Raw genomic sequence first — 26461 nt, forward strand, 5'->3', positions numbered from 1 at the left:
ACTGCTGTCAGTCTTTGCTGTTAATCTTTGCAGTGGGTGGGCTTTGGCGTGTGTATATATACACACTTCGTCGACAATCATTTCCACTAAGTTTGTTGTGTTTTCTAAGGTTCTGGATCTCTTCTTCCCAAGGCGCGACTAGTCACTAGTCAGGGGTTCGAATATTCCGCCAGATCTATGTCGTTTGACACCCCGAACCCGGTGCCTAGACGTTTCCCAAACTCGAACTCATTTTAAAATCTATTAAATCCTGGTTTAAAAGCAGGTTCGGTTCTGGGACGAGATGCATGGAAAAATCAAAGGGAAGGAAATTGTAGAAGATGGACTCAGTCGATCAATTGGATCGAATCGGGGCGGGCCGATCACATGTCAAGGAACGTGCCTGACACAACAGATAAATTATGCCATTATGGTTTCTTCCTTCTAGGCTTCACGTACGAATTGATCTTCTCAAATATTCTCCTTTACACCTTTGGAACATTATAATATGACCTACATTGGATGGGTCTCGCGATGAACAAACTTCGCTGTATAACTATCCACGCAACATGCCTGGAGACCGAGATACAGATGACCAACTTAGAACCCCAAAGCCGCAACATGACGAGGTCAAAACATCAGGCAAGTCGCTAATTACTACCGCCGCCAAAAGCGCAACTACCCTACTTCCTCAGTCAATTGCGTCAGCCGTTTCCTTTTTCGCTCAGTCAACGTCGCTTTCCCTGCGTATTGGGACGTATTTTGGCGGGGCTGCTTTGGGAGGTGCTAGGGTGACAACTCTAACGGGATTGGAACTGAGTAGAGCTGTGGTAGAGGCTATATTGACAAGAGCTGGGCGTGATGTTTCGGGACACAGCCAAGGAGACTATGGAAGGTCGGAGGCCGACTCTATACTCGAGCGCAGTGTGAGTTACCATCAACTATTTCGCTGTCTTGTTTGCTGAGGGTTATATCATAGTTAGCAGCCTTGCATTCAACCGTGACTTCGACTTCATTTTTTGCAGCTGCGGGCTTCCGCTTGTCTGAAGTAGCGCTTTCTTCATTGTCAAACTTGTCTCAGAATTTGCTATATACATTAGACGCGATATTGGGCTCAACAGAATCGTCCCGGGCCATTGCGGCAATTATCACATTGATTCGAAAGGAATTTTCAAAAGCAGAAGAAGGCGAGGACAGCGAAGTGGTCGGCGTTGGAGACTTGCTCGTGGGATCCGTAGGCTTCGCCCTGTTGCAGCGCTGGGGACGGTTGAAATCCGAAAAGCAATTGCGGGAGTCGGAGGGTGAGGTTATTATATGGGATGTTGTCATTTTGGATAACGGGTTGAGAGCGGACGTTATTGGGACGCAGATGACAGATTATGTGCAGAAAATGTTGAATGATGGCGACATATCTCGGCCGGCGTCATTTATGGATCCCACTGGACATGAAGAATCAATCAACGCATTGGAGCGTGTGTCCGTTTCTCGAAACAGTCCTCCTCACTCATGGGATCCCTCGGATGTCCAGCAACTGACAGATGAAGATATTCGCAACTACATTATGAGACAGCTACCTCGCGGCAGCCGTGCTTCGGTTAGGACCGAATTGGTGACAGCGCGTACTATCACAGTAGACATATACGATGACGACGTAGCTGAGATTGCTGCACCTCCGGGAACTATGATGATTGAAGAGAGGTTCTACAACGACCAGGCATTGTTAGACGCATCCAAACGCCTGCCTAATCACACAGTCGTCTTCCGAACAGCGTTCAATGAATCACAGAGCACGGATTTACTGGCAGAACCTTTTCCAGCAGCGTCTCGGAAAACCGACGATGTTGCAAATATGGTCATCGATGACACAGATACCAGCCAGACAAAGCATGAAAAGGAGTCCATCAACAAATCTTCGCAGGCAGCTGCTTCTGAACATCATGCAAACGAAGGACGGCGAAGACCGCCCTGTGACACAAGCTCATCATCGTTGAGTGGCTCAGATGCCCCTCGAAACACATTTGGAAAGGCGTCCCTTTCGAAGATCACGCAAAAGGTCAGGGCTGGCCAGAGCGAGAAGTCGAATCTCAAGAGCAAAGATACCACGAAGAAAGCGCAAGGGAAGGGCCCCTCAGTATTGTTCAAAACAAACAAAGTATCAAGCGGTGGGCCTCCGAGCAGAAATCCAACAAGCCCAATACTTGCGAGTGTCACCAGAGCCCTCCCGCCTTCCCCGGTCGCTGATTACACCAGGTACCGTTCGATACCATCTCCAACGGCGAGCAGAGTGCCGCAACCCAACCGAGCTCCCTCAAGAGCAGGTTTATTCTCTCCAAACAAGGATACGGAATCATTTGTCACCCATACTGACTCCTATTCAATCCATTCGATAGACAGTCGACCCGGATCTGCGTCTTATACCCGAACTCATATTCGTAGCAGCAGCTCACTGTCCGGAAATCGGCCCGAAGATGCCAAAAATTCATCGAAACATGATTTGCAACCACCGGGGTCTCCGCAAACACGTAGACGCTCGCGTTCGTTTGTGCCTAGCATATACTCTATGGCCACCAGTTCCGAGACATCTCTGATACTCGCACCTCGTCCCAGAAAAAGTGTCTATGAGGATGATTCAACCATCATTGGTCTGAATCGAAATGGCCTGGTTCCAGGCATATTCCCACACAACCACCTAGTCAAAAACATCCGTCGCTTTTGTCGTTTCTCGTCCGCATCGTATGGTTCCAATGCACTCAAGGTGATGGGAGTGCAGCACGATCAAAAAACGATACAGTATCATGATCCTGAACATCAAGAGCATAGCTCCTTCTCAAACATGACGGGGCTACCACAGTCCACCATTCTTCTATCCTCATATGTTGACCCCGCTGGTGGCAGCAACTCTGCCGGAGAGACTGAGACTGGATTCCCTCTCGTGCACTATCTCTTTTTGGATCACGAGTCAAAAGCAGTTGTGCTCGCTCTTCGTGGAACGTGGGGGTTTGAGGACATCCTTACAGACATGACATGCGACTACGACGATCTTGAATGGCAAGGAAAGAACTGGAAAGTCCACAAAGGCATGCACGCATCTGCCAAACGGCTTCTAGAGGGCGGTGGAAAAAGAGTCATGGCGACAATCAAAGCTGCCCTCGAAGAATTCCCGGATTACGGAGTTATATTCTGCGGTCATTCCCTGGGTGGCGGCGTAGCAGCTCTTCTTGCAACAATGATATCTCAACCGAACGCCGATACCTCTGGGCCGTCCTTTGTAACAGCCTCGGCCTTGCAGGCGACAAAACCGCTGCTTCTAACAACAAACCATCAGCAAGAAGCTGCAAAGACGTTTTCGCTGCCACCCAATCGACCTATTCATGTCTACGCTTTCGGTCCACCAGCATGCATGTCACCATTCCTACGCCGTGCCACACGAGGTCTAGTCACAACAGTCGTCAATGGCAACGACGTCGTTCCCACTCTATCACTCGGAATCCTGCGCGATCTGCGCACCGTAGCCCTATCATTTAAAAAGGACACTACGGACTCTAAATCACATATCCGGTCCCGTGTCTGGGAGGGTCTTCGACAAAGCATCCTCAACAAATTCTATGTGAACCAGCCACCCATCCCAATAGACGCCGGCGAAGGTCTGGGTGACGATACCTGGACATGGTCCACACTTCAAAGCCTGCGCGGCGAAATGATTGCGCCCAAACTCGTGCCTCCTGGTGAAGTATTTGTGGTTGATACAATGCGTGTGTTGCAACGCAATGCATTCACGACTGGGACTGACTTTCTAAACGAAGGGGGTCATCCGCAACTGGGCAGACCTGCGACTAGAGTTCAATTAAAGTTTATTCGGAATGTGGAAACGTATTTTGGTGAGATGAAGTTTAGTTCGGGGATGTTGGGAGATCATAATCCTGTGAGATATGAAGCTAGTCTGGCTACATTGGCGAGGGGAATTATCGATGATTGATCAACCCTGTTTCTTTGTTTTCTTTTTCTCTCGCCTTACATCTTTTTGGATTTGAATTGGAATGGCGGCGTTTTCAGAATGATTTGGTTGGTTATTACGGAGTTTAAGATGAGATTGGAAATCTAGACGGTTGGATATGGTGGTGAACACTTTCGGAATTTATTGTTTTTGAGATATTCCCCTTGAGATATACAGCAGATACATGCCCTCGTTTCATATCTTCTATTTCCTGATGCCATTCTTGCAGTTTGAAACAAATTCTTCTCTTTCATGATGTACATAGAGGCATAATGCCTGGATTTGGACAGATATAGACTGTAAATATACTGTGTGATTGTCCCTGTATGAGTTTCTAGCTGGACGATTGGGCGCAGATCACCGAGCTTCTGGTGATACCGGGGCATGTTCCTTAAGTTGAACGTGAAGCGTAGGATTTGGCATGATCAATTGCCTTAGACGGGGGTGTAGAGTGAATGGTGCTTTCCATACGGGGGCGGCCGTCGTTTGCGGACCAAATTCGGGTTGACAAGGAGTCTTGTTGCCGAAGCCGCCTGGTACCGGTGTGTTCAGGTAATTGAAATCACCATGCTTCGATTTAGGACGCCAAGATGGAGAGATAAGGCTCCTAGTGACTCGCTTAGGACCCCCGAATGCTTTCCCAGCATCATCGTAAACCGACTGATTGGGGTTCCGATAAACCCTTCTTGTTCCACACGATAAAATTTCTCTTCTCATTTCGGCTGTTCTCGCGATCCATTCGATGTCGACGGTATTCCTTTCCTTGCTCTTTCCGCAATCCTTTCCTCAAGTTCATGCAATTGCTTCTCGACGGTGTTCTTCTTGGACACTAATATTCCCCGTGCAGTCTGTAAAGCCTGTATTTTCTCGTCGAAGGTCGCTTCGTGTTCTTTTTGAGCCAACTTTAACAGTCATGAGTCTCTGAGGAGTTTCCAGTATAGAGGATATTCAAGATGTGGTTATAAGTACCTTCTTTTTCTGTTGCTTCGTCGCCAGCTCTGCTCCGTACAACGATCCGCCGATGGTGATTGTCACCGCAGCGGCGGTGTAGACGTACATCCAGATCTTGCGTTTCGATGCCGGTATTGGTTTCCTCATGATTACAATTGTGTAAATATAAGTAGATATGAAATAATGTGTCTTTCCTGATGTCCGGGTTGTTGACAGAAGAAACAAAGTTGTCGGAGATATAATCTGGACCCACTTTTATTTGTACTTTGGCCGGAGCTTAGTTCTGCCATTTTATACCGCCTTTTTAATGGACGATGCGCGCGTCGCGTCACAGCCGCGTGGGATCCCTTGGGGTTTGACTGTGAACAACTCGGCCGGTTTGATATCTCAACATGCAAGCTAGATAATCACATAGCTACTCGCTGCTCCGCGTGCTTGAAGCGAAGTGCTTATAGACGATGCCAGGGCTAGAAGTACCGCCCTCGGGGCGTCGACGAAGACGCGTTGTCGACGACGACGACGAAGACGAGTATTCAACGAGAGCAACAACCCCGCTATCCCAATCTTCCACAGGCAGCAAGCGCATTCGACTCGATGGTTCGGCCGATAAGAGTGACAATGAAGATGATATGAACTTCGATTTCGACGATGGGAACGTCGACTCAGAGCGACCCGTTGCGAAAGTGCCCTTGACAAAATCTTCACTACCCGCCGGTTATTCTACATATAAAGATTTTCAGCCTGGCGCCATCGTAAGGATGAAGTTGAAGGATTTTGTTACGTATACGAATGTGGAGTATCACTTTGGGTCGCAGTTGAATATGATTATCGGACCGAACGGTACCGGAAAGAGTACGTTGGTGTGTGCGATATGTTTGGGCTTGGGTTGGGGACCGCAGGTAGGACTAGGAGTATACTGGGCTATGGATATGGGCTGACGTGGCTTCTCAGCATCTTGGACGCGCGAAAGATGCGTCTGAATTTGTCAAACACGGCGCTAAAGAGGCAATCATCGAAATAGAACTTGCACGTGGCCCTCCATTTAAAACGAATCCTGTCATTCGCCGAGTTATCAAATTCGAAGGCAACAAGAGCACTTTCTTTATCGATGGCAAAGAAGCAACCCGGAAACAAGTCATGAAGCTTAACCAGAAGTTCTCTATTCAGATCGACAACTTATGCCAATTCCTTCCACAAGACAAAGTTAGCGAATTTGCAGCGCTTACTCCTATCGAGCTACTCAATTCCACTCAGAGAGCGGCAGCAGGACCGCAGATGATCGAGTGGCACGACGATCTCAAACGGCTCAGAGCAGAACAAAAGAAACTGCTTGCTGACAATAAAGGTGATCGGGATGTCCTTGCCAACCTCAAGAGTCGACAAGAATCGCAACGAGCAGACGTTGAGAGGGTTCGGGAGAGAGCACAAATCAAGAGACGGATTGAGATCCTTGAATACGCCCGTCCGATGGCCGCGTATAAGGATCAAGTGCCGAAGTGGAAAGCAATTAGAGACAGAAAGCACCAATTAGAAACAGAGTTCAAGGAATTGAAAGCTGAAGTAGCGCCAATGTTGGTAGCAGTCAATGGGAAACAAGAATATTTTGGCCGGACGGACGATTTAGTCAAGTTCAAGCGCCGTGAAGTCGCAGCGGCGGAGCGTGCCGCAAAGGAAATTGCGGCGAGGTTGGACGGCCATGACGAGACTATGAAGAACCTGACCAGGCAGATTGATTCAGAGAAAAAGGAGGGCTCAACCTATAAACAACAGCTGAGTACAGTTCAGCAAAGTATCAATAGAATTACCCGGCAAATGGAAGACAAACCGGAGGAGTTCGATATCGATGCTTATAATGAAAAGATTGTAAGTAGCATGATGAGACTGACAATTTCACTGGCTGACATTTCACCAGCGCGCTTTGCAAAGAGAAATCAAGGACATTGAGAATCGAGCCAGAGAGATCAAAGAAGGTCGCAAAGCTGTATTTGAGCGGCTGGAGGAGAAGAAACATCGGATCAATGATACGGAAAATGAGCTACGAAGCCTTCAATCTCAAAGTGGTCAACGAGAGGCCATGCTCAAGAAGTTCTCGCCTGACACACATCGAGCATATCGATGGATTTTGGAGAACAAGGATAAATTTGATAAAACGGTTTACGGACCTGCACTTATCGAGTGTTCAGTGAACGATTCGAAATACGCCGACGCAATTGAGTCTCTTCTTCAGAAAAACGATTTCCTCGCATTCACCACGCAGAGCATCAAGGATTTCAGAACATTGCAAAAAGCTCTGAACGTCGAGCTAAAGTTGCACGACGTCAGCATCAGGAACTGTACAACTCCATTGAGTGATTTGAGGCCTCCAGTCTCAGACGGAGAGATGCGTGATCTCGGCTTTGATGGCTGGGCCAAGGACTACCTTAGTGGACCGGAACCTGTCATAGCGATGCTCTGTAACGAGCAATTCCTCTTTAGAACACCGCTGGTTCTTCGCGAGATCAATGACCAAGAGTACTCTCGCATGGAGAGCCACAATGCAATCAACAGTTGGGTTGCTGGCAAACAAACATACAAGGTGAACAGAAGAAAGGAGTACGGTCCGGGTGCAACGTCGACTCAGGTCCGACAAGTGAGACCAGCAAGGTTTTGGACCGACAAACCGTTGGATGTCTCATTGAAACAAGAGTTGCTCGATACAAAGTCGCAGCTTGAAGGTGAAATGGCCGAAATTGAAAAGACAATTGAATCTTTAAGATTAGAGCTCAAAGTTTCGGGTGACCAACATACCCAAAAGAAGAGAGAAAAGGTATGTGCCTTGAGATATCCACCAAAAGTCTTACTAATACATTCTTTAGAGTCAACTGGAAGAGGAGAAAGCGGAGAAGCAGACGGCTCTTGTCAATTTCCGGGCACTTCCTGAGAAGCTTAGTATGTTTACCCCTTAGGCGGAGCTTAATCAATAAATACTAACCAATGTACAGGCCAAGAGCAGATTAAGAAACGAGAGGTAGAGAAACATTTTGATGGCTTACGAGAAAGGGTTTTGGCGATTCGTGGAAAACAAGATCAAGTTGCTCTTGAGAAGGCAGAAACTGCCATTGCTTACGCTGTACGTCCACCAACCTTTTCAAATACTGTCTCCTACTAACTTGCCTGCAGGATGCAGTGGAGACTTTCCGGAAAGTTCATCATGACTTGATTCAAGCAGAAATTAGAAATATCGAGGCTTTGTCGGATTTTGAGAACCTAAAAGCGCGAAACGAGGAGATTCGACAGACACTAGAGCAGAAACAGAACGAGGTCAAAGAAGCCAACATCAAACAGAAGGAGGCCGCCGAAGAGGGTCGCAGACTTAAGGAGGAAGCACGCGGACTCTTAGACAACGCTAGTTCCGAGCCAGACAAGTTGGAAGCTCTTGAATCCGATTACTTCAAACAGTTGACTACAGACCAGTTGGAGGCAGACATAGAGTCGGAGAAGGCTCGTCTTGAGCTAACGCACGAAGTTGGCGAAGGCCTGGTCAAGGAGTTTGAAGATCGTCAAAGAGCGATTGATAAGCTGCGAGACAAAATGGCTAGCTATCAAACGAAGCTCAATGATTTTGAGAATGCTATCCAAGAAATTCGCAACAAATGGGAACCACGGCTTGACACTCTCGTGAAGACCATCTCCGATGCATTTTCCGACTCTTTTGCTCGTATCGGCTGTGCCGGACAAGTGACGGTTGACAAGGTCGAAGACGAACCAGGACCAAACGGCGAACCCGGTGGAAGTGACTTTGATCAATGGTCAATCCAAATCCAGGTCAAGTTCCGTGAAACCGAAAATCTTTCCGTGCTGGACTCTCATCGACAATCCGGAGGTGAACGTGCCGTCAGCACAATCTTCTATCTCATGGCACTCCAGTCTCTTTCCGCATCACCGTTCCGTGTTGTGGACGAAATTAATCAGGGTATGGACCCAAGGAACGAAAGAATGGTTCACGGGCGTATGGTCGACATTGCATGCGCGCCACGAAAATCTTCATCTGAAGCCGACGACGTTATCGGTGGAGGAAGTCAATATTTCCTTGTCACACCAAAATTGCTGAGTGGATTGCACTACAGACCTGGTATTACGGTGCAATGCATTGCCAGTGGAGAACATGTGCCTTCGGACTTTCACAGTTCTGATTTCCGGCATGCTATTGAGATTATGAAGAGGATCAACACAACAGCACCACGGTCGCGTACGAATGGCATTGGTCATTCGGTGCAAATTCAGTAAGGTTGTTGTGTCTTGACGTATCATGATTATACCTGACTCGATGTACATATTTAAGATAATTAGTATAAACTATGTTTTGGACATGAACTATTATGTACTTGAGAAATCGTATCTTTTTTTTACATGATCCTTCCCTGTCTCAGCTACAAAAATACCTAAGACTTCTTTCCAGGCTTCTGCAGTCCCATCGCCCTCTCAACCCAAATCCTCGCAGCAGCATTCACACCATCATCCATCGCACACTCCCTCTCAACAACTTCGTTAATCGCCCGCCGAATGGTCTCCGCGCCCGTCGACTTCTGCGTAACCCCTTGTCGCTTCAGAATCGCATTCCTTCTTCCCCCAATAACGCCCATGTTCCTCGTACTCGGTATCCGCAATAGCGTTTTCTCAACATCAAACCCGACCTCTGCAGCGACACTCATGGTCTTGGCTGTTAGGGAGCCATACATTGAGTTCAGGACTGCGGCGGAGTTTGGGTCGGAGTCTGGTTGGGAGGTGCAGGCGGCCAGTTTTGCGGCGCGGAGGGCTTTGAGGTCGCCTGTTTGAGGATTGTCGTTAGGAGTATCTTCGGTGTTTTCCCTGGTGGTGTTGGTGGCGCTTTTCTCTTTCTTGGGTGGTCGGTATCGATATCTTGCGCCGGAGAGGGCGTGTGAACAGCATGGTATTGAGAGGAATGGTAATGGCTTTTCTGGGCATGCGAGTGCGGCAAGCAATGGTGTCCAGACGGTCAGTTCATCTGCATGATTCGAAATGACAAAAGTCTTCTTCGGGAAATTTCCGGTGGTGTATTGAATGCCATTATGACTTTGGATCCGCTGATCCACTGACATACCCCCAACATTGACATCGGATGTTGTCGAAGAACCAGTCGAAGCAAACTCCCCCGCAAAAGGCTTAGGAATATAGATAGCCTCCTCAAGGTTCTCCTGCACCCACTCCGGAAAAATCGACCACGTCTTTCGTCTCCTTGCATCAAACCCCCAACCTTTATAACCCTCCATAAGAAGCACATAAACAAGCACCCCATTCCCACACGCAATATCTACAAACCCCTCAAACTCCGACCCATCCCTCCCTCCTTCTTCATCTTCCTGTTTCGTCTGTTCTGCCCGCGGTATAACGCCATACATATTCCGCCAAAGCTCAATCAAAAACGCTGTGATGGCCAAATCCTCAAACACGTGTTTGGAGGGTTCTGTATTCTCGACCCATCGCTTACAGAGGTCTTGGGAATATGTTGTTTTAAGGCGGGTGTATGTATTTTGGACCATGTGCCGAGGGATTATGTTGTCTTTGTCGGGGTTGTAGCTGTCGTCTTCTTGTTTTTTGCCTGTTGTAGCAGAAGTGACGTTGGGGGAGGTGGATTGGGTTGATATGTCTGTTGTTGTTGGTGGTGGTGTTGTTGTTGTAGGGCGTGTGTTACGTGCCAGGCGTATTTGTGTTGATAACAGATTTTGCAAGATTCGCTCGAGGCGAACTGGGAATGGATCGAAGTCTTCTGTTGCTGGAAAGGGGAGGATGTGAAGAGACAGTGTTCCATTTCCTGATGAACCCATCTCCCCCTGATGTTGCAAATCTTTTGACTCTTCAGACTGTGTCGACAAGCTAGATTCACCTCCTTCGTAGTCATATAAAAACCCCCACCCGCGAATTTGTGGATGGTAGAACGGCACATCTTCGGGCTCCTTCAAATCCGGCATGAACAGATACAGCGCCCTCTGCACCGAAGAAGTCGAAGCAACACCTTCATAATAAAGACAGGTCTGTTTCAACGCCCTGTCCAGCTGCGGTCTTCTAGGAATCAACTCTCTGATCACAGTACGCTTCAACTCAAAGCCCGAAATACGCGGTGCTTTCTTCGCGTCTGCTTCCGTATATGATCCTGAATCATCATCGACACTTTGACCAGCCGACTCAACGCCCAAAACAAGTCTCTCCTTCTCCCTTGGCGTCTTCAATTGTCCAGCACTATCATACCAAATATCCGCGCGGAACAGATGCGGGGAATTCATGTTGGGGCTTCCCAGCAGGAAATTGTTCAGATTGTACATGACGTCTGGCGTAAATGGGAGCTTTTCGCGGATGAGGTCTGGAGATGTCATCCATTTTGAGAAGTCTCCATCATCGTCTTCAGCAGATAATGTTGGTGGTAGCGTTGCCGTTGTGACAGCAGACCCCTCGGGCTCTACATCTCTGTCCGTTTCCTGATCATTGCAGCCATCGTTATAACTCCTGTTTAATATGCTCACAGATGGTACGAGAGTCTCTCTGAGTGGTTTCTCATTACTTGCAACTGGAGTCCGTTTTCGAACAGCCATTTGATGTTGTCGGGGCGATTATTTCGATGTACTATGAAGTTTTGTGTGACGTTGAGAAATTTGATGTTGCCCGTTTCATGGTTTTTTCATGGACGTGGATGGACCCAAGGAGAAAATCCAACCCTAAGGAACATGAAGTTAGGTACGCCCACAATTCTGGCTATTTTCTGATCAAGTAGATTACTTAGTATGCTATTATATCTTCGTTACTATTTATGCTGTGTCAGGTCATAATTTCTATATCTCAACTATCTTGGCTTTATCAACTGATTAGATTGTTCGACGATATCAGACCTGACTTTGGCTACAGTTATGTAAGTGGTTTCATAGGGATCGTCAAGGTAAACTGATTATGTATATACTCTATCTACTCAGAGACATTCTATAACGATAAAAAGCCCGGTTAATAAGAAAGTAGTTTGAGCTATAGGAAACCCACACGTAAATGCAATAAGTTTGCACCATCGCAGAACGAAAACAATGCATTAAACAGAATGGTATCTTTGATGACATGAAACCGAGAGATAACTCCCAGAGCGCGCAATTTAAACGATATTATACCCTAAAAAAAGAAGAAGGAAAAAGATGGCTTAATTCCCGATCAAACTCACCAATCGCCCCTTCCACTCATTCAACATCTCATCCTTCGCCGCCGACTCAGCCTTTGCATCCTTCAACTCCTTCTCCAACGCCTCATTCTTGGCACGCATAGACTCAGCTTGTCTCGTCAGTTCCTCGACTTTGGCAGCTTGAACACGCAGCCGATCAATCTCAGCCTGCGATATACCGCCTGGCATGCCGGTATTAGTATTATTGTGCGCCGACGACATGGATCTCCGCGAAAGAATGAGTTGGTTGTCTCTAATACTAACGTCCTGTCGCAGTTTTACGATTTCGGATTCGAGTTCGCCGATTTGTTGGCGTAGGGATGTTACGCTCTCGAGTTCGCGGTAGAGAACCCAGAGGGCGGAATCTACTTCGGAGGAAAGGGTTGCGAATTTGGATTTGCGGGCGTGAGAGTCTAGGATTGAGTTGCCGCCGTATGCGGAAGGGGAGGGCGCTGGTGGTGGTGGTAAGCCGAACTCGTGGGGTCGTGTGGATATCGATGGTAGTGTAATTGAAGAAGGGTTTGGTGAGTATGGCGAGGATACATCTGAGAATCGATGCGGTTGCGGTGGGAGGTTTGGTGTGTGTCGTGTTTCTCCACGAGACATTGAGCGGGATATTTCGGCTAGTATGGATAGGGCTTGCGAATTTCCAGTTGATGGTACATTTCCCTGTTGGTCTGCCATATTCCTGTTATTCCTTTGGTCTGTATTATTTTCCGACGATCTTTGGTCAATAGCGTTGTTGGCGGGTTCTGGAGAAGGTGAAGCGGGCGGTGTCAGAGTCGGCGGTTGTTCATGCCAATTGCGATGGACGCAGAGCGCACAAAACCACTGTCTCCTCTCGTTGTATAGTGAACCAGGTGGTGTACATTCGTCGTGGAAACACTTGCTGCATGTGTTGCAAGGAACCAGAGTCTTAGGCCCGGCTTTGCGGCACTTCATGCAATAGTCGTCGTGGACTGAACCGAAACCTGTCGCAATGTTTAGTCAAGATCCCCACAAGACCGATTCTGCGCGTAGAAAAGGAGAATCCTTACGCCGCCATTCACGATATCGCTTAATCTGTGTATGCATGGGAATGCGCGCATACGCAGCAAAGATGGCTTCCTGGGACGGCGGTGCGACACCCGAATCCGGATCCCAATAGTCTGCTTTCCCTTCAGCCTGACCCTGACTAGGCTCTTGATTTTGACGAGCAGGAGTGTTCCGTCCGCTTGCTGTTGATTTTCTCGCCGTCGAGGCGGACTCTAATCTCGGTTTTTTCGCTCGTGGTTCATTCGTGGCCGCGTTACTAATCGTAGGAGTACTCGCAGATGTAGCGTTGTTGTCATCGGCCAGCATAGGCGGCGGCCAGATGTATTTCGTTCGCGTGCGAGGCATTTTTTATAATCCTGCGGGGATTTTGCTGTTGAATTTATAGTCGTTATGTTGTTGTTCGTTGTTGGCGTTGTTTCTTCTCTGATGTACTTCCGTGTGTTAACTAAACACGGGACGTACTCCGTAAGTTACTCTCCGTAACTATGATCAATCAGAAAATAACGTGTCTACGTAATCCGCGTATTTGTAAATTTGACATTTGCTGGAGACAATCTGAAAATTACGTGTTAATTACCAAGCTTGTGGCCCAAGCCTTTTAATTGATGATTACTCAACCATCACATATTTATTAAAGATGGACACCAACCTATAAGAAGTGAAATATCTTCGTCTTTGATGAGTAAATAGAATGTGATTTTTGCACGATGAGACGCTCAGATCCCTTGCAGTGTAAATTGGTCCTGGAAACGAGAACAGCAATTGGGAGAAGACCAATCAATATTTCCTATCTCGGTAGCTAATCCTTGTTGGTTGTATGAAAAGGAGTTCCATCTGTCGAGACCCTGAATGAAACGTTGATGCTCTCTGGAACCAAAATCTCTGTCATACGCCCTCACTATTTATAGCCCATTTTCTCCCACTCCTCCTTTGAAAACCACCCCACCGTCCTCTCGGAACTCTCCGTAAACCACTGATCCTTCAACAGCTCTCTCGCAGTAGGCCTATCCCGTGGATCAAGTTTCATCATCTTGAGCACGAATTGTTTATCAGCAAGTACAGATCTGTCTTTTCGCCGATAAATTTGAATGGTTTCAACTTCTCCGGAGGGAATGATACCAAGGATAGCTTCTTGTGTTTCCTTGTCTGCATATCTCCTTGTAAGAAATGGGGAACGGTCCGAACCACTGATGTTGGCGTACAACGATCTGGGTATCGTACATATCGTGTCCCTCTGGCTCTGGAGGCTCGAAGATGTGGAAGTTAAGGCCCCATATAAGATTAATGCGCTGTCGAACCACGAATAAGTTGTATTCATTGGAGCGAGAGACTTAGTGGGAAACACTTACGGTTACACCTAAACTCCAAATGTCTGCAGCAGTATTCCATGGGATCTCGAGATGAACCTCAGGGGCTCTAAAAAGACTTGTCCCAGTCGGTATGCCATCTCTCGCATACTCGGAATTCATAGAGACCGTGCCTCCACACTCAGCTAATTTTACCTCCGAGAATCGACTCTCTCCCTCTCCATAATTCACTAAGATATTGCTTGGTTTTACATCTATGAATTGATTGTTAGGAGACACTCAAGCAACAACATTATTGGAAGTTAGAAATACGTACCTGTATGCACATAGCCATTTTCATGCAAGACAGCCAGAGCTTTAAGGCTGCGGACGACCCCTTTTGCGATTTACAGCTTGACCACGAAGAATCTTATGAGGACAAAGTAGGATGTCACTGACGTGACAGAGATTTTTGACAATGTCATCGCGCTAAAAATTTACTAGTAAATTAACTAGTAACTATCACCCCTTGTTATAACTAACTTACTCGTAGTACTACGTAGTATAATAGTTAGTAGTCCTCAGTTCAGTACAGAGTTTGACAGCCTCAGAATGGAGGTCAAGGAGCAATTAGGCTGTTCTGGGTTGGCGTCTCTTGTATGCACTTGTGTACAGGGTGAATGTGTTTTTTAGTGTAGAAAGATAGGAAAGTTACATTTGGGAAATATGGGTGTATATTTAACGCTCTTATCCTCTATCAGCTAGTCTTTTTACTCTTAGTTAATGTTCAGTTGGCATTAGTGCGTTATAGAAACCCTGCGGCGAGATCCTCGAAATACTATTCAATATTGGTAAAGAGTAAAAAATACGATCGTACACCTCGTATCCGAATGCCCCTAAGGTAACTGTACGGCCTCTCCCCAGCAGAAATACATATTATCCATAAGAAGCCTACTCACCACCGCCTGTCTACAATTTTTATTAGTTGCAGACTTATATAGTCATTGGGAAGAGATTCGAATGTGATATCACTATGGCTTGCAATCCTAGCCCTTTAGGGGCGTGCATTGGGTTAATCGAAAAGCTTATGAGCTGCTTGAAGCAGATAACACTAATTTCGCTCTCCTACGCACTGTCTTATCGACCGTAGTTGTTGATAGGGTAGAAATGTAGGCTGGAACATTTTACCTTTTTCGAGCTTTCCTAACGTCAGGTCAGGCTTCAGGTATCGCACTGAGGGGTTTTGCCGAGTTCAGAATCCGGGTTGACATGTACCCGACCTTATTGAACGCAAGTGCTATGATATTGGCGGTCTCGAATTAACTTGTCAACTGGTTGTCTCCGTGCAAAGCCATAGAGGACCTTTGGGAAGCAAAAGTAGCATCAGCTAGCAATTTCTTCACTTCTTTATGGCCTTGATATGCAGCCCATCGCATTGGTGTGAAACCCAGATTATCAACAGAATTGACATCCACCTGCCCAGTTTCAAGCAGAAATTGTACCATCTCGACATTGCCAAGTATAGCAGCATGTGATAATGGTGTATAACCATCATTATCCTTGCAATTGAGATCGACGTTTCCAGTTTCAAGTAGCAGTTCCATATACTCTTCATCACGTTGTGATAGTGCGGGTGATAGTGCGTAGGAAAATGGCGTGTTGCCATAGATACAATCCCTAGAGTTGACATCCACGTTTTCTGTTGCAAGCAACAGCTTGACTAATGTCTTTTGGCGGTTATTTATTGCCTGGGACAATGGCGACACGCCCTCGTTATCCGTGAGATTGACATCCACATCTTTAGTTCCAAGTAATAACTTGACTATTGCTTCGTGCTTGCGGCATATAGCCCAAAACAGTGGTGTTCGATCAATGACATCTCTGGCGTTGATGTCAACCTTCCCAGTCTCAAGTAGTAGTTTCACTACAGCTTTATGGCCCTCTATTGCAGCAACACATAATGGTGTACGTCCATCGTTATCCTTAGAGTTCGCGTCTACTTTTCCTATCTCAAGTAGTAGCCTTACTACTATTTCATGACCGTTATTTGCAGCATGAGACAATGGTGTACGGCCATCATGATCTTTGATATCAACATCGACTTTTTCAGTCTGAAGCAATAGCTTCACCAAGGCTTCATGGCCTTTTGTTGCAGCGATGGATATTGGTGTGGAACCATTATTACATTTAGAATTGACATCCACTTTTCCAGTTTCAAGAAGCAGCTTTACTGTCGATTTATGGCCGTTCGCTGTAGCTATAGACAGTGGTGTTTGACCGTAGAAACGGTCTTTGATATCAAAATTCGAAGATCCATCCATAATCAATAACTTCACTATCGCTTCGTGGCCCCCCTCTGCAGCATAGAATAGCGGTGTCTGACCGTGATCATCCTTAGAATTGACATTCACTTTGCCAGTGTGGAGTAGCCACTTTACTAATCTTTCGTGACCGTATAATGCAGCTTGGGATAGCGCTGTGCGACCGTATGTATCCTTTGAATCGATGAAGTTTTCAGTCTCGAGCAAAAGAACTACTACTGCAGTGTGTCCGCCTTGTGCAGCCAGTAATAATAATGTTCTGCCATCCTCAGAGAGATCAAGATTAGCTCCTTCACGAATGCTGAGTCGAGCGGTAGCCTCGCTACCAACTTTGGCGGCCCACAGGAGGGCCGAGCTGTTGCTTCTCTGGCAGTTATATCGATACAAAAACGGATTCAAAGCATGGTAAAGGCGGTTGTTGACTCGACATAATGTGTTTATATAGCTCTCCTTGTCCAGAAAATGTGCTATCAATCGTAATAATTCCGTGGGCAGATGATCCAGAATCATTTTGTTGTGTTTGAAGGTAGGATGTAATGTAAAGATCGCTATCGATTTGGCCTGTTTGTGAGAAATTGAGTGGGAACGCGTAATGTATTGTATTCAAGTGTGTCTAATAGAATGAAAGTAACTCGCATAGGCGTCCATACATAATATAGTGCAACATTGTGCGCGCTAATTTCTGCCCAAGCGCTAAACGCTCTTGAGAGTTCATGCTTCGCATCAAGCCCCGTTCCTAGGAGCGTCATTCTACCAATATGCTGCCATTGCTGTCTCTTCATTTGGATATATTGCTTATGATCTTCGGATCTCTTAGCGATCTTGATGATCCTATATCTCTTGCGATTACCTGTCGTCAGCTTCTCTCAATCTTATTTATAGATAGCGAGGACCTCGATTGGGACGACGGTCAGCTCCGATATTGGACGGTCTTATCTTTGTATAATCAAGCCAGAATTCCTGATGAATTCGCTTCGTCTTTACCGAAGGGGAAGAGACTCCGTCCTATATCAAAAGGTAGATTCTATCGTGCGGTAATAGGTCGGTTTCTCGATGCGAAAGCGCTGCAGTTTTCTCGTCTTTTCCCGGATTATAAGGAATCTAGACAATGGCAAGACAGTATTGCTGCGACTTGGTCGAATCATCATCTTCGCTCCTTTCGGGAGTCACTAGAAATTCTCGAAATTTTTAACTTTACATATTTTTTACTTTCTAATGCACTTAGGTTGGCATGATCCCGGAAAATTGGAGATGATATTCCGATACTCATATTCCATTGGGCTATTGCTATTGAGCATCTCCAGTCAGCCTTCACGCCGGTTGATATTCTATCTTTACTTGCATGCCTCTCAACATTAAGCGAATCTCGATATCTGTCAGAACTCTTCAGTCAAGAAAAGTTTCTAGGAATGTGCGAAGCTGAGGACGATGTGGCACACAAGCTGAAACTTGAGAACTCTTCTATACAATGGCGCCTTTATCGTGGCTTTCGTTGGCGAGTTGCTGTTCGAGGGCGATGCTTCTCTGATTCATTTGATGAAGAGCGTGTCGCTCACGATATTCGACAATTTGAGCTGGATGAACAGTATAGACAGCGGCCAGTGCGAGAGCAACCTGAATTGAGGTATTGGTGGCAAGACCTGTATCAGTCTTCTAACCATGAAGAAAGTGCCGCTCTCTCTGTCAGTTTTCCTGAATTTTGGGTTGAAGATGGATCAAGCCAAGCAGAGGTTTTCGCCGTGTTGAATGCATTTGAAGAGTATTATGTTGCGTAAGGCTCGGTAATCAAGCTCAAGGACTAGTATATATACCCAGATATAAGCGAGGCCATCTATATCAGGTTCTAAGATAGGGTACATTTATTAAAGTATAGCTTGGGATTCAGTTACTAAGTTCTACAAAAATAAAGTACATCTTGGGATACAAATTCTGGTGTCCAATGCCCCTAACTACAATAGTATTGAAAGAAAAGCTACAGTAGAACACAGCGTGCCAATGCAGTCGGTGGAAATTTTGGCGCTCTTGATATCAGATATCAACCATCTTCATCGCTGCTGATTTGGTTGACGGTAAGAAGATCGTACACTTTTTTATGCCTCTATAGGCTGTCAGACATCAACTTCAATGCGTTAGAGCTTCCGCTAGCCACGAGGTACGTTGCTTAACGCTCTCTTCGAGACATTCAAGCCGATCGCATATCTCGCTTGCCTCCTTAGCAGTGCTAGTTGTGACTACATAATTGAAATCTGCAAGAGAAGAACTTATCTCATTGGTCTCAGACATCAGGCGTTCTTTCTCTATCTTCCAGTCATCCAGTGGAGTGGGTAAGCCAACGTATGATCGAATTGAATCTAAGATTATTACTTCAGGTAAACTCCCTGAGCCTATAGACTCTATGAATGATCTTAAATAAAGCTGCTGTCACCACTTCAACTATCTGTAGTATCTCTTGACTGTTCTTGTAATTAGTGTTAAGGACTCAAAATCGCTTCTCGCGTAATACTTCTCCCAACTCGAGCAGGGAGAACGATAGGGAAGTAGTTCGTATGTGGACTTGTAGTTCTTTTGGTAAGTTTCCCGCAAGCTTGGACAGGTAATTGTGATGGAAATATAACGCTCTGCCATGCAACCAAATTAGATTCGCAAGATTCCAAGGTGCCCATGTTGCGGGGTCTATGCTCGCTATGCTATGCTCCTTGTTGTAATGATAAAGTAAAAGAATGAATTAAAACTAAGGAGGATTCAGAACAAACACAAGAGAAGAAACTGAAATATCCAATACTTCGCCTAGTCAACCAAGAGCTTGGGTCAAGACTTGGTAAATTGGAAGAGCAACTCCGGTCAGGAGCATCTGAGAAGCAAATCATTGAAGCCCACGCTCATGGAGCTAATGAGAACATGAAGGGAGTTCTTACAGGTGTCGCATGTACCATTCTCATTAGTCTGCTGGTTGTAGGCGGATGGTTGTACGTGTGTAAGAAGAGCTCTAAAAAAGCTACTAGTGAAACTGACGTCGGGAATGACTCTGATGATAATTGGTAAAATGCCGCTAAGGGCTCATCAGTTGAGAAACTAGAATTTGCAATGGAAAGGCTTCGGAAAATGAAGGTATGAAATAAAAATTGGCAAATGGTATACAATGTATTATCAGTTTCTTGAAATATAAATGCAGACCGGACCATAGTACCAGCACATATGCTTTTTTAAAACAGCCAGACGACCTACAGCAGCCCTCAGTAAAAGCGACCAAAGTATCAATTAATGAAAAATGAATAAGTTATTCTAGGTTCCACGCGTGCAATGTTCATTGTTCCACTCCATTCAGTTGTCGTGCTTGTTCGAGTCGTTGTAATGATTCCTGTCTACCTAATATAACCAGAACTTGCGGAATACCAGGGCCTGAAGCACCTTCAAGAAGAGCCCAACGAAGATAGTGATGAAGCTCGCGTTTGAAAATTCCGTTTGGTATGGAATCTATATTAGCACGATGCGTCTCAAAAGTCCAGTGACTTTGGGGGACGAGGCTTATTAGGGCTGTAGCCACAGTTTGTATAGCCATAAGAACGGATTCCGAATTACCAAGATCAATATTTCGTATGATGTACGGAGCCTTATGTTGACTTGTTGTAAAGAAAGCCCAATTTCTTGAAAGAAATTGAAATGGTGTTGTGAAATGGCTACCGTCGTATCAAAGTAAAGATGACACGATGTCACGTGTGGAAGACTGTTTTCAATTAGCGAGTCTTCATAAAAGGTACGACAAAAAATTCAGGGCGCTGGTAAAGAGGGGTGAAACCGATGAGGGAAGGAGGTTTAGCTGAATGCCACGTCAGCAATTCTGGTCTGGCGAGAATATTCCTGGGCAGGCTGGAATTAAAGCGGCAACGAAAAGAATGGCCCCGGAAGCAAAAACGTAGGTGAAAACGAACATGCAACAGTTGGGATTCACTTGTGGTCACCCACCAAATTACTAACCAACCGGCGTGTGGCTTAAGTACGGCTGAGCGGACGGGAAGCCCTGTTTTCCACACCCTATGGTCGCATGTGGTAGACATTCAGAGACAAGTGGTTGATATGGGGAGTATTTGAAGCTGTACATATGATATGTCCAGCTTCTCGGATGACGGGGGTGAGGACCAGCGTATCTGCATCGCGGCACGGCAGGGACTCCAGGGAGCGCTTGGAACAAGGCGGAAGTCCGCATCTGACGCATTGGTCTAGTGCATGCATACACTGCCATGCAGTGCCCTGAGAACGTCCTCTCCTTGGTCGAACAAAGTGGGAGGCGCTGGTAATTCTCATGGGAGATAGACTAACGTTGTCTACCTAAGCAATGAATAATCCGATATCGAGCAGTAGGTAAGCACCCCCACACCTCCGGGAGGTCCGCCCGGATTACGTACAGTAGCCACCCCACCCTCTCCTACTTTATCTAGTTCGGGCCAGCCGTCAACATCAACATCAACATCAACATCAACTCTCCTCCCCCAACATTCAGAGCCTCTGCTTGTGGTCTGGAAGATGCCCGACCCCCGCTGCTTCATCGTCCGCCACGGCGAGACAGAATGGTCCCTCAATGGCCGCCACACGGGCACCACCGACATCCCACTCACAGTAAATGGGGAAAAGAGAATGAGGGCTACAGGCAAGGCGCTTGTGGGCAATGATCGATTAATTGCGCCCAAGAGGTTGAATCATGTGTACACCTTCCCTGCCTGCTATGAAACAAAAAGAAAAGAAAAGAAAAGGAAAAAAAAAAAAAAAAAAAAGAAGGGAATCAAAAACTTCATTTGACGAGATAATGATTTAGTTATGTATCCCCCCGCAAACGCGCCCAACGAACGTTTGAACTCCTCCATATTGAATGCAAAGAACGCCTGCCATGGACACAACAGGTCGAGTCAGAGAGCGACAGTACACTCGAAAAACCAATCTCAACGGAGGCAGATATTGAAGTCACAGACGCCATCCGCGAATGGGATTATGGCGATTATGAAGGCTTGACGAGTGCCCAGATCAGGGTGCTAAGGGTTCAGCAGGGGTTACCGAAGTGGGATATTTGGAAGGACGGGTGTCCCGGTGGAGAGTATGTCATCCATCCCCTCATGAGCGAGCGGGAAAACGAAGAGAGAAAAAAGGAACCTGATTGTTATGGTAGATCCCCCGCAGACGTCTGCCGCCGCCTAGACACATTCATAGCCGACCTGCGCGCAAAAAACCACAAACCCTGTTTCAGCGACCCGGAGAACGAGAAAGGTGATGTCCTGGTCGTTGCGCATGGTCATATCCTGCGAGCCTTTGCGATGCGTTGGGTTGGGCAGCCGTTGACTGACACCGCGCTCATTCTTGAGGCTGGTGGTGTCGGGACATTGAGGTAAGCCCTTTCACCCAAAAGAAATTGAAAAAGGTGGGAGAACAGGGCTGACGAAAATAGTTATGAACATCACAACATCGAGGAACCAGCCATTATCCTCGGTGGTGCGTTTGTCGTAGAGGATTGATTGATTGATTGGTCGCATTGTTCAGCGTAGATAGCCTCCTTGTCCATAGCCAAGAACGTTCCTCATAGACATCTTTTTCATCTCTTTCATCGTAAAAAGAATCACTCCTTCTTTTCTCCCTCTCCCTCTTCCCGTTTAGGCCCCTTGCCCTGACTCTGCTGCTGCACCCCCTCCTCCCCCAAAACCTTCGCAGCCCCCATAAACAATCCGCCCACATAACCGCCCAAAAACCGCATGTCGCCGGCCTGCACAGCCGTCATTCGCACCAAGTTCTCGGTATCGGCTAGATGGGCGTTGAGCTGCGCCAGTTGCGAGTGGAGGTGCGCGTATTGTCGAGCTTTGGTAGTTGACATGTTTAGATTATTGTTCATTGTTCACGGTGATTATTGGTTTTGGGAGAGATGGTGAGAAGATATTCTTGAGTTAGTTGACGTGGTAATAGTCGTGGATCGAAATATTAAAACTTGTTGAGGGAAGGAGTGTGTTTGTTAGTGGAGATTGTTTATAGTCGATTCTGTCACGTGACATGATCCACCATCAAATAAGTTAAGTTACAAAATAAGACTAGCTCAATTTTACATGAAATATTGCTTTGATAGCAGAGTCGGTTGATTAATTGTTATTGAGGTTTAATCCTCAGTCTAGACATGGCTCTAAAACAATATAGAAACAAGGCCAACCGACTATCACCAGCCGGCATCAAGAATATAACATGAATTTGATGATGTATCGATAAATAACCCCCGAAGCGTATCCGATAGAAGCAAAATGGAGAGTGAAGGATCGACGTATTCTGAGGAGACAAGGGTGATGGATTGTGCGCCAGGGATGCAGTATACAAACTGTCATACAGAGAGGACAAAAAAAAAAGGTCAGGACAGTCATGGTGATGATAATGTAGTGTAAGCAATATAACGTGATAAAGTGATGAATAGAATCAGCCCATCGCTGATCTGATAATGATAATGAGATATGCCCATCCGGAAACCGAGACAATGAAAAGTGCGTATCGTCGACTGAATCAGTCGGAATGAAATCAAGTGTAGAGAAAGAGAAGGCCGATTAAATCCTCCTTGGTGCCTTGTTTTTACCACAACCCAAAATGATTTTGGAAACGATTCTGGACACTCGAAAAAAATGTATTCTGGGTGCCCCACGTATTTGCAAATCAAGTCTTTAGATATCGTGTATCAAGTGTAGGTGCTATAGACGAACGGATCTATATCACTGAACCGCTAACATCGATTAACGAACTGGCATAGCGTGACCCAGACTAATCTGGCTGCTGTGGGCGGAGTTTTCCGAATCTATATTGGCGCTCGCTCCACTATCACCACTCTCCGCGCTGGCGCTCGCACTACCAGTCAGACTTCGTGCGTTTGGGGAATTATATTTTGGCGGATTGCTCACCCCAAGATGTTGTTCAACCTGGTTGGCCCCCATATTGTTTCCATGCCCGGGAGGATATCTGGGAACCGGTGCTCGCATGTTTGGTGGCATTCCCGGTGACACATTCGGTGGAGAGGGACGACCATGTGGCGGCATCATCCCGTTGGGTGGTGGTCCCCACGAGTGCTGATGCTCCCCAGGTCCTGGCCTGGGCATGGGCATGCCACGTCCATTAGGGAAGACCGCTGGCGATCCGCTTGTTCGTCTGCCAGGAGGGTAAGAGCCGGGAGCGCCCCCAGGGCCAAAATCGCCCATACGGCTTGCGTTGCTTAGCGAATTTGCTCTCGAATCTACATGCAGCTCTTTGCGATCTACAGCACCATATCGATTTGATGAGTATGCCATCAACGGATCGTCCATCAGTGACGAATGAGTCATGGGTATATCGTTAATCAAATGAGAGCTTGCGCTTTTCCGACCGCCTGATCCATTGAAGAATCGGAACGATGACGAGGGCCGAGACGATGGAGGCCCATTCATCTCGGGGTTGCGTCGCAATTGACCAGCACTGGTAGGTGCTTTCCTCGTTCGGCGAGAAGTGACGCTCATCATGTCGATGTTATCGATGTCGATTCCAGGTGGTGGGCGGAAGTCTTGGGGATCAAAGTAATCTTCTTCGTCTTCTTCATCAAATACAGATCGAGGAGGAGGCGGTGCCCTAGGACCTCCACGAGGACCGGGACCGCGTCTCAGGTTCATTTCGCGTTCACGAAGCTGGAGCTCTCGTTGACGAAGAGCGAGTTCGCGTTCTCGGAGAGCAAGACTGCTGCTTGCTCCTCCATTGGCCATGTCCATATTTCCGTTGGTTAGACCGTCGGATGGGATATCATCGTAAACAACAAGGTGGCTGAACTCTTCCAATCCGTTATCCTCAAAAGATGCATCACGAGGCATACGAGATGGTCCGGCTTGTGCACTTGGTGGTCTCAGCATTGGGCCACCTGGAGGTGGTCCTCTTCGTTGCTGGGGAGGTGGCATAGGCATTCCCATATTGGATGATGTTCGGCTTGCCCGCATCCCGTTGACCATTGGCTTCTGACCGGGGGGTACAGACGCTGTCCTGGGCGGAGGTTGAGTAGAGATTCCTGGTGGCAGAATTTCAGGTTTGGTTTGGTTGACGATGTTGAGGTGATGAAGCATAGCGTAAATAGTTTCTATACGGGGCAGGCTGACATTGCTTTCCATTGCAAGACGAATAGGTGAGGCCAGGTATGTCTCGATCTCCATGGGTCGATGAGCGAGAAAGTCTTGGTACATGGTAGTCTGTGCTTCTGTTGGTGCAGTCATTTTCGCAATGACCTTTTCTCTATAGCCGGAGTCGAATGAACATCCTTGTGTCGACGCTAACTTGAGAAGTTCATCAATCACATCGTTTACCAGTTGTCGCACACCGACTTTCTCTAGTAGTTGGGAGTGGTTGGGAGTATTGAAAAGTACGCTTGCTGGGTGAAAGGCGATAGGACTGTAAACGTGTTAGCATATACTCAATGTAGAAACAGTTGATCAGCTTACCCAATCATTCGGTCGAATTGCTCCTGTCTGATATTTGATGACACCTTACAATCGACATTACCAGAGCTCAAAGTCATGGCTAACGCAGATGCCATGTCGTTTTGGATGGAAACAGGAATAGCCGGGTTTTTGTTGGCGGGACCAACCCACATCTCCGTAGATCCTTCATGTTCAAAGTCGCTTAAACCGGTCTGGTTGATGGTCATGTGTGAAACCAGCGACAAGACAACGTTCGTCGGAAAGCGTTGCTCCAAATGTGACTCGACACCCAGGGTATTCGTGGTATTGACGAGGATGCATGTATGTTGAGGAGTGACGACGGATTCGATGATCGATCCAAGGTCATATATATCAGGCAAGGCTTTGACGCAGAGAACAACGTAGTCGTAGGCGACCTCTCGTGAAGCGGCTTCTTCAGGTGTTCGCACGACTGTTCATGAGTTAGCGATTTGCCTTCTTCAATCGAGTAATCAGAACATACCATGTCGCGGCTTAAAGCGTTCATTTCCATATGTCTTTGATCTATTCACGATTCGTCAGAAACCATCCAAGCAATCCACAGGCCTTGTGAGCGAAAAATTACCGAAATGAGACGCCGTATTGAGCGACCGATTCAAACCCCGATTTCCAGGCCAGCGTGACATCACACGAGTTTGTTGTTTGAAGTCTCCATGAGAGAAAAGCCGACACCGCGTTACTACCGACTACACAGAACTTGCACATTAGCCTTCGTTTGCCCATTGTCGCATAATCACGAATAAAGTAGTCAATGAAAATAAGTCGAAAGGAAAGGGAAGGGGTAAAACAGATGGGAAAAAAAAAAAACGATTGCAATGCAGGAATGGTCCAAGAAAAGAGTGTGATGAAATTGCAGTTTGTGAAGGGAGGGAGTGGTATGTCGTAGGAACAACGGGAGGAAAAAGTACCTGACAAGATACGAAGTCGCGGCGGCGAAGGAGCCATTGTGAACGAACTGCAAAAGGCAGGCGACGTGCGGCAGTCGCTCTATCTGATTGAAGATAGCAAGAACGGAACGGCGTTTGGATGGCAGTTGCGAAAGAAGTCGTCGACAAACGAGTCGGTGCGATCGGGCAGACCGAAAAAACCAGCAGCTGACTGACAGTTGTACGTAGCTTTACACTACGTACTAACCGAGTAACCCAAGCTAACGGTAGCTGCCTTGGTTGTGATGCATGCACTTCCACAATGGAAGGCAAGTGCTGTCGGTCTAGACGCAA

The 26461-nt window shown here is 46.8% G+C and overlaps 10 protein-coding genes across 10 annotated transcripts; 4 read left to right on the plus strand and 6 right to left on the minus strand.

The window, feature by feature from the left end:
• Positions 1-548: 548 nt before the first annotated feature.
• On the plus strand, positions 549-3955 carry EYB26_007229 (uncharacterized protein; the record flags this gene model as incomplete). The annotated part of the gene is made up of 2 exons (XM_054266501.1): positions 549-905; positions 959-3955. The coding sequence occupies 2 exons, from the start codon at positions 549-551 to the stop codon at positions 3953-3955; spliced, it is 3354 nt and encodes a 1117-aa protein (XP_054122476.1).
• A 731-nt stretch (positions 3956-4686) lies between these two features.
• On the minus strand, positions 4687-5071 carry EYB26_007230 (uncharacterized protein; the record flags this gene model as incomplete). The annotated part of the gene is made up of 2 exons (XM_054266502.1): positions 4687-4875; positions 4943-5071. 2 exons carry the CDS (start codon positions 5069-5071, stop codon positions 4687-4689), a joined length of 318 nt encoding a protein of 105 aa, XP_054122477.1.
• A 311-nt stretch (positions 5072-5382) lies between these two features.
• Positions 5383-9190, plus strand: EYB26_007231 (uncharacterized protein; the record flags this gene model as incomplete). The annotated part of the gene is made up of 6 exons (XM_054266503.1): positions 5383-5823; positions 5876-6787; positions 6837-7730; positions 7780-7852; positions 7906-8033; positions 8084-9190. 6 exons carry the CDS (start codon positions 5383-5385, stop codon positions 9188-9190), a joined length of 3555 nt encoding a protein of 1184 aa, XP_054122478.1.
• Positions 9191-9345: 155 nt separating this feature from the next.
• Positions 9346-11511, minus strand: EYB26_007232 (uncharacterized protein; the record flags this gene model as incomplete). The annotated part of the gene is made up of 1 exon (XM_054266504.1): positions 9346-11511. One exon carries the CDS (start codon positions 11509-11511, stop codon positions 9346-9348), a length of 2166 nt encoding a protein of 721 aa, XP_054122479.1.
• Positions 11512-12101: 590 nt separating this feature from the next.
• On the minus strand, positions 12102-13499 carry EYB26_007233 (uncharacterized protein; the record flags this gene model as incomplete). Its single annotated transcript, XM_054266505.1, has 2 exons — positions 12102-13090; positions 13157-13499. The coding sequence occupies 2 exons, from the start codon at positions 13497-13499 to the stop codon at positions 12102-12104; spliced, it is 1332 nt and encodes a 443-aa protein (XP_054122480.1).
• Positions 13500-15759: 2260 nt separating this feature from the next.
• On the minus strand, positions 15760-17271 carry EYB26_007234 (uncharacterized protein; the record flags this gene model as incomplete). Its single annotated transcript, XM_054266506.1, has 1 exon — positions 15760-17271. One exon carries the CDS (start codon positions 17269-17271, stop codon positions 15760-15762), a length of 1512 nt encoding a protein of 503 aa, XP_054122481.1.
• Positions 17272-18170: 899 nt separating this feature from the next.
• EYB26_007235 (uncharacterized protein) lies at positions 18171-18536 on the plus strand (the record flags this gene model as incomplete). Its single annotated transcript, XM_054266507.1, has 1 exon — positions 18171-18536. One exon carries the CDS (start codon positions 18171-18173, stop codon positions 18534-18536), a length of 366 nt encoding a protein of 121 aa, XP_054122482.1.
• A 2746-nt stretch (positions 18537-21282) lies between these two features.
• Positions 21283-22262, plus strand: EYB26_007236 (uncharacterized protein; the record flags this gene model as incomplete). Its single annotated transcript, XM_054266508.1, has 4 exons — positions 21283-21461; positions 21572-21847; positions 21920-22135; positions 22196-22262. The coding sequence occupies 4 exons, from the start codon at positions 21283-21285 to the stop codon at positions 22260-22262; spliced, it is 738 nt and encodes a 245-aa protein (XP_054122483.1).
• Positions 22263-22363: 101 nt separating this feature from the next.
• On the minus strand, positions 22364-22633 carry EYB26_007237 (uncharacterized protein; the record flags this gene model as incomplete). Its single annotated transcript, XM_054266509.1, has 1 exon — positions 22364-22633. One exon carries the CDS (start codon positions 22631-22633, stop codon positions 22364-22366), a length of 270 nt encoding a protein of 89 aa, XP_054122484.1.
• Positions 22634-23592: 959 nt separating this feature from the next.
• Positions 23593-26186, minus strand: EYB26_007238 (uncharacterized protein; the record flags this gene model as incomplete). Its single annotated transcript, XM_054266510.1, has 6 exons — positions 23593-23607; positions 23673-25173; positions 25224-25653; positions 25705-25745; positions 25807-25927; positions 26150-26186. 6 exons carry the CDS (start codon positions 26184-26186, stop codon positions 23593-23595), a joined length of 2145 nt encoding a protein of 714 aa, XP_054122485.1.
• Between the last annotated feature and the right edge of the window lie 275 nt (positions 26187-26461).

Source organism: Talaromyces marneffei, chromosome 5 (genome assembly GCF_009556855.1).
Source record: "Talaromyces marneffei chromosome 5, complete sequence".
Classification (NCBI taxonomy): domain Eukaryota; kingdom Fungi; phylum Ascomycota; class Eurotiomycetes; order Eurotiales; family Trichocomaceae; genus Talaromyces; species Talaromyces marneffei.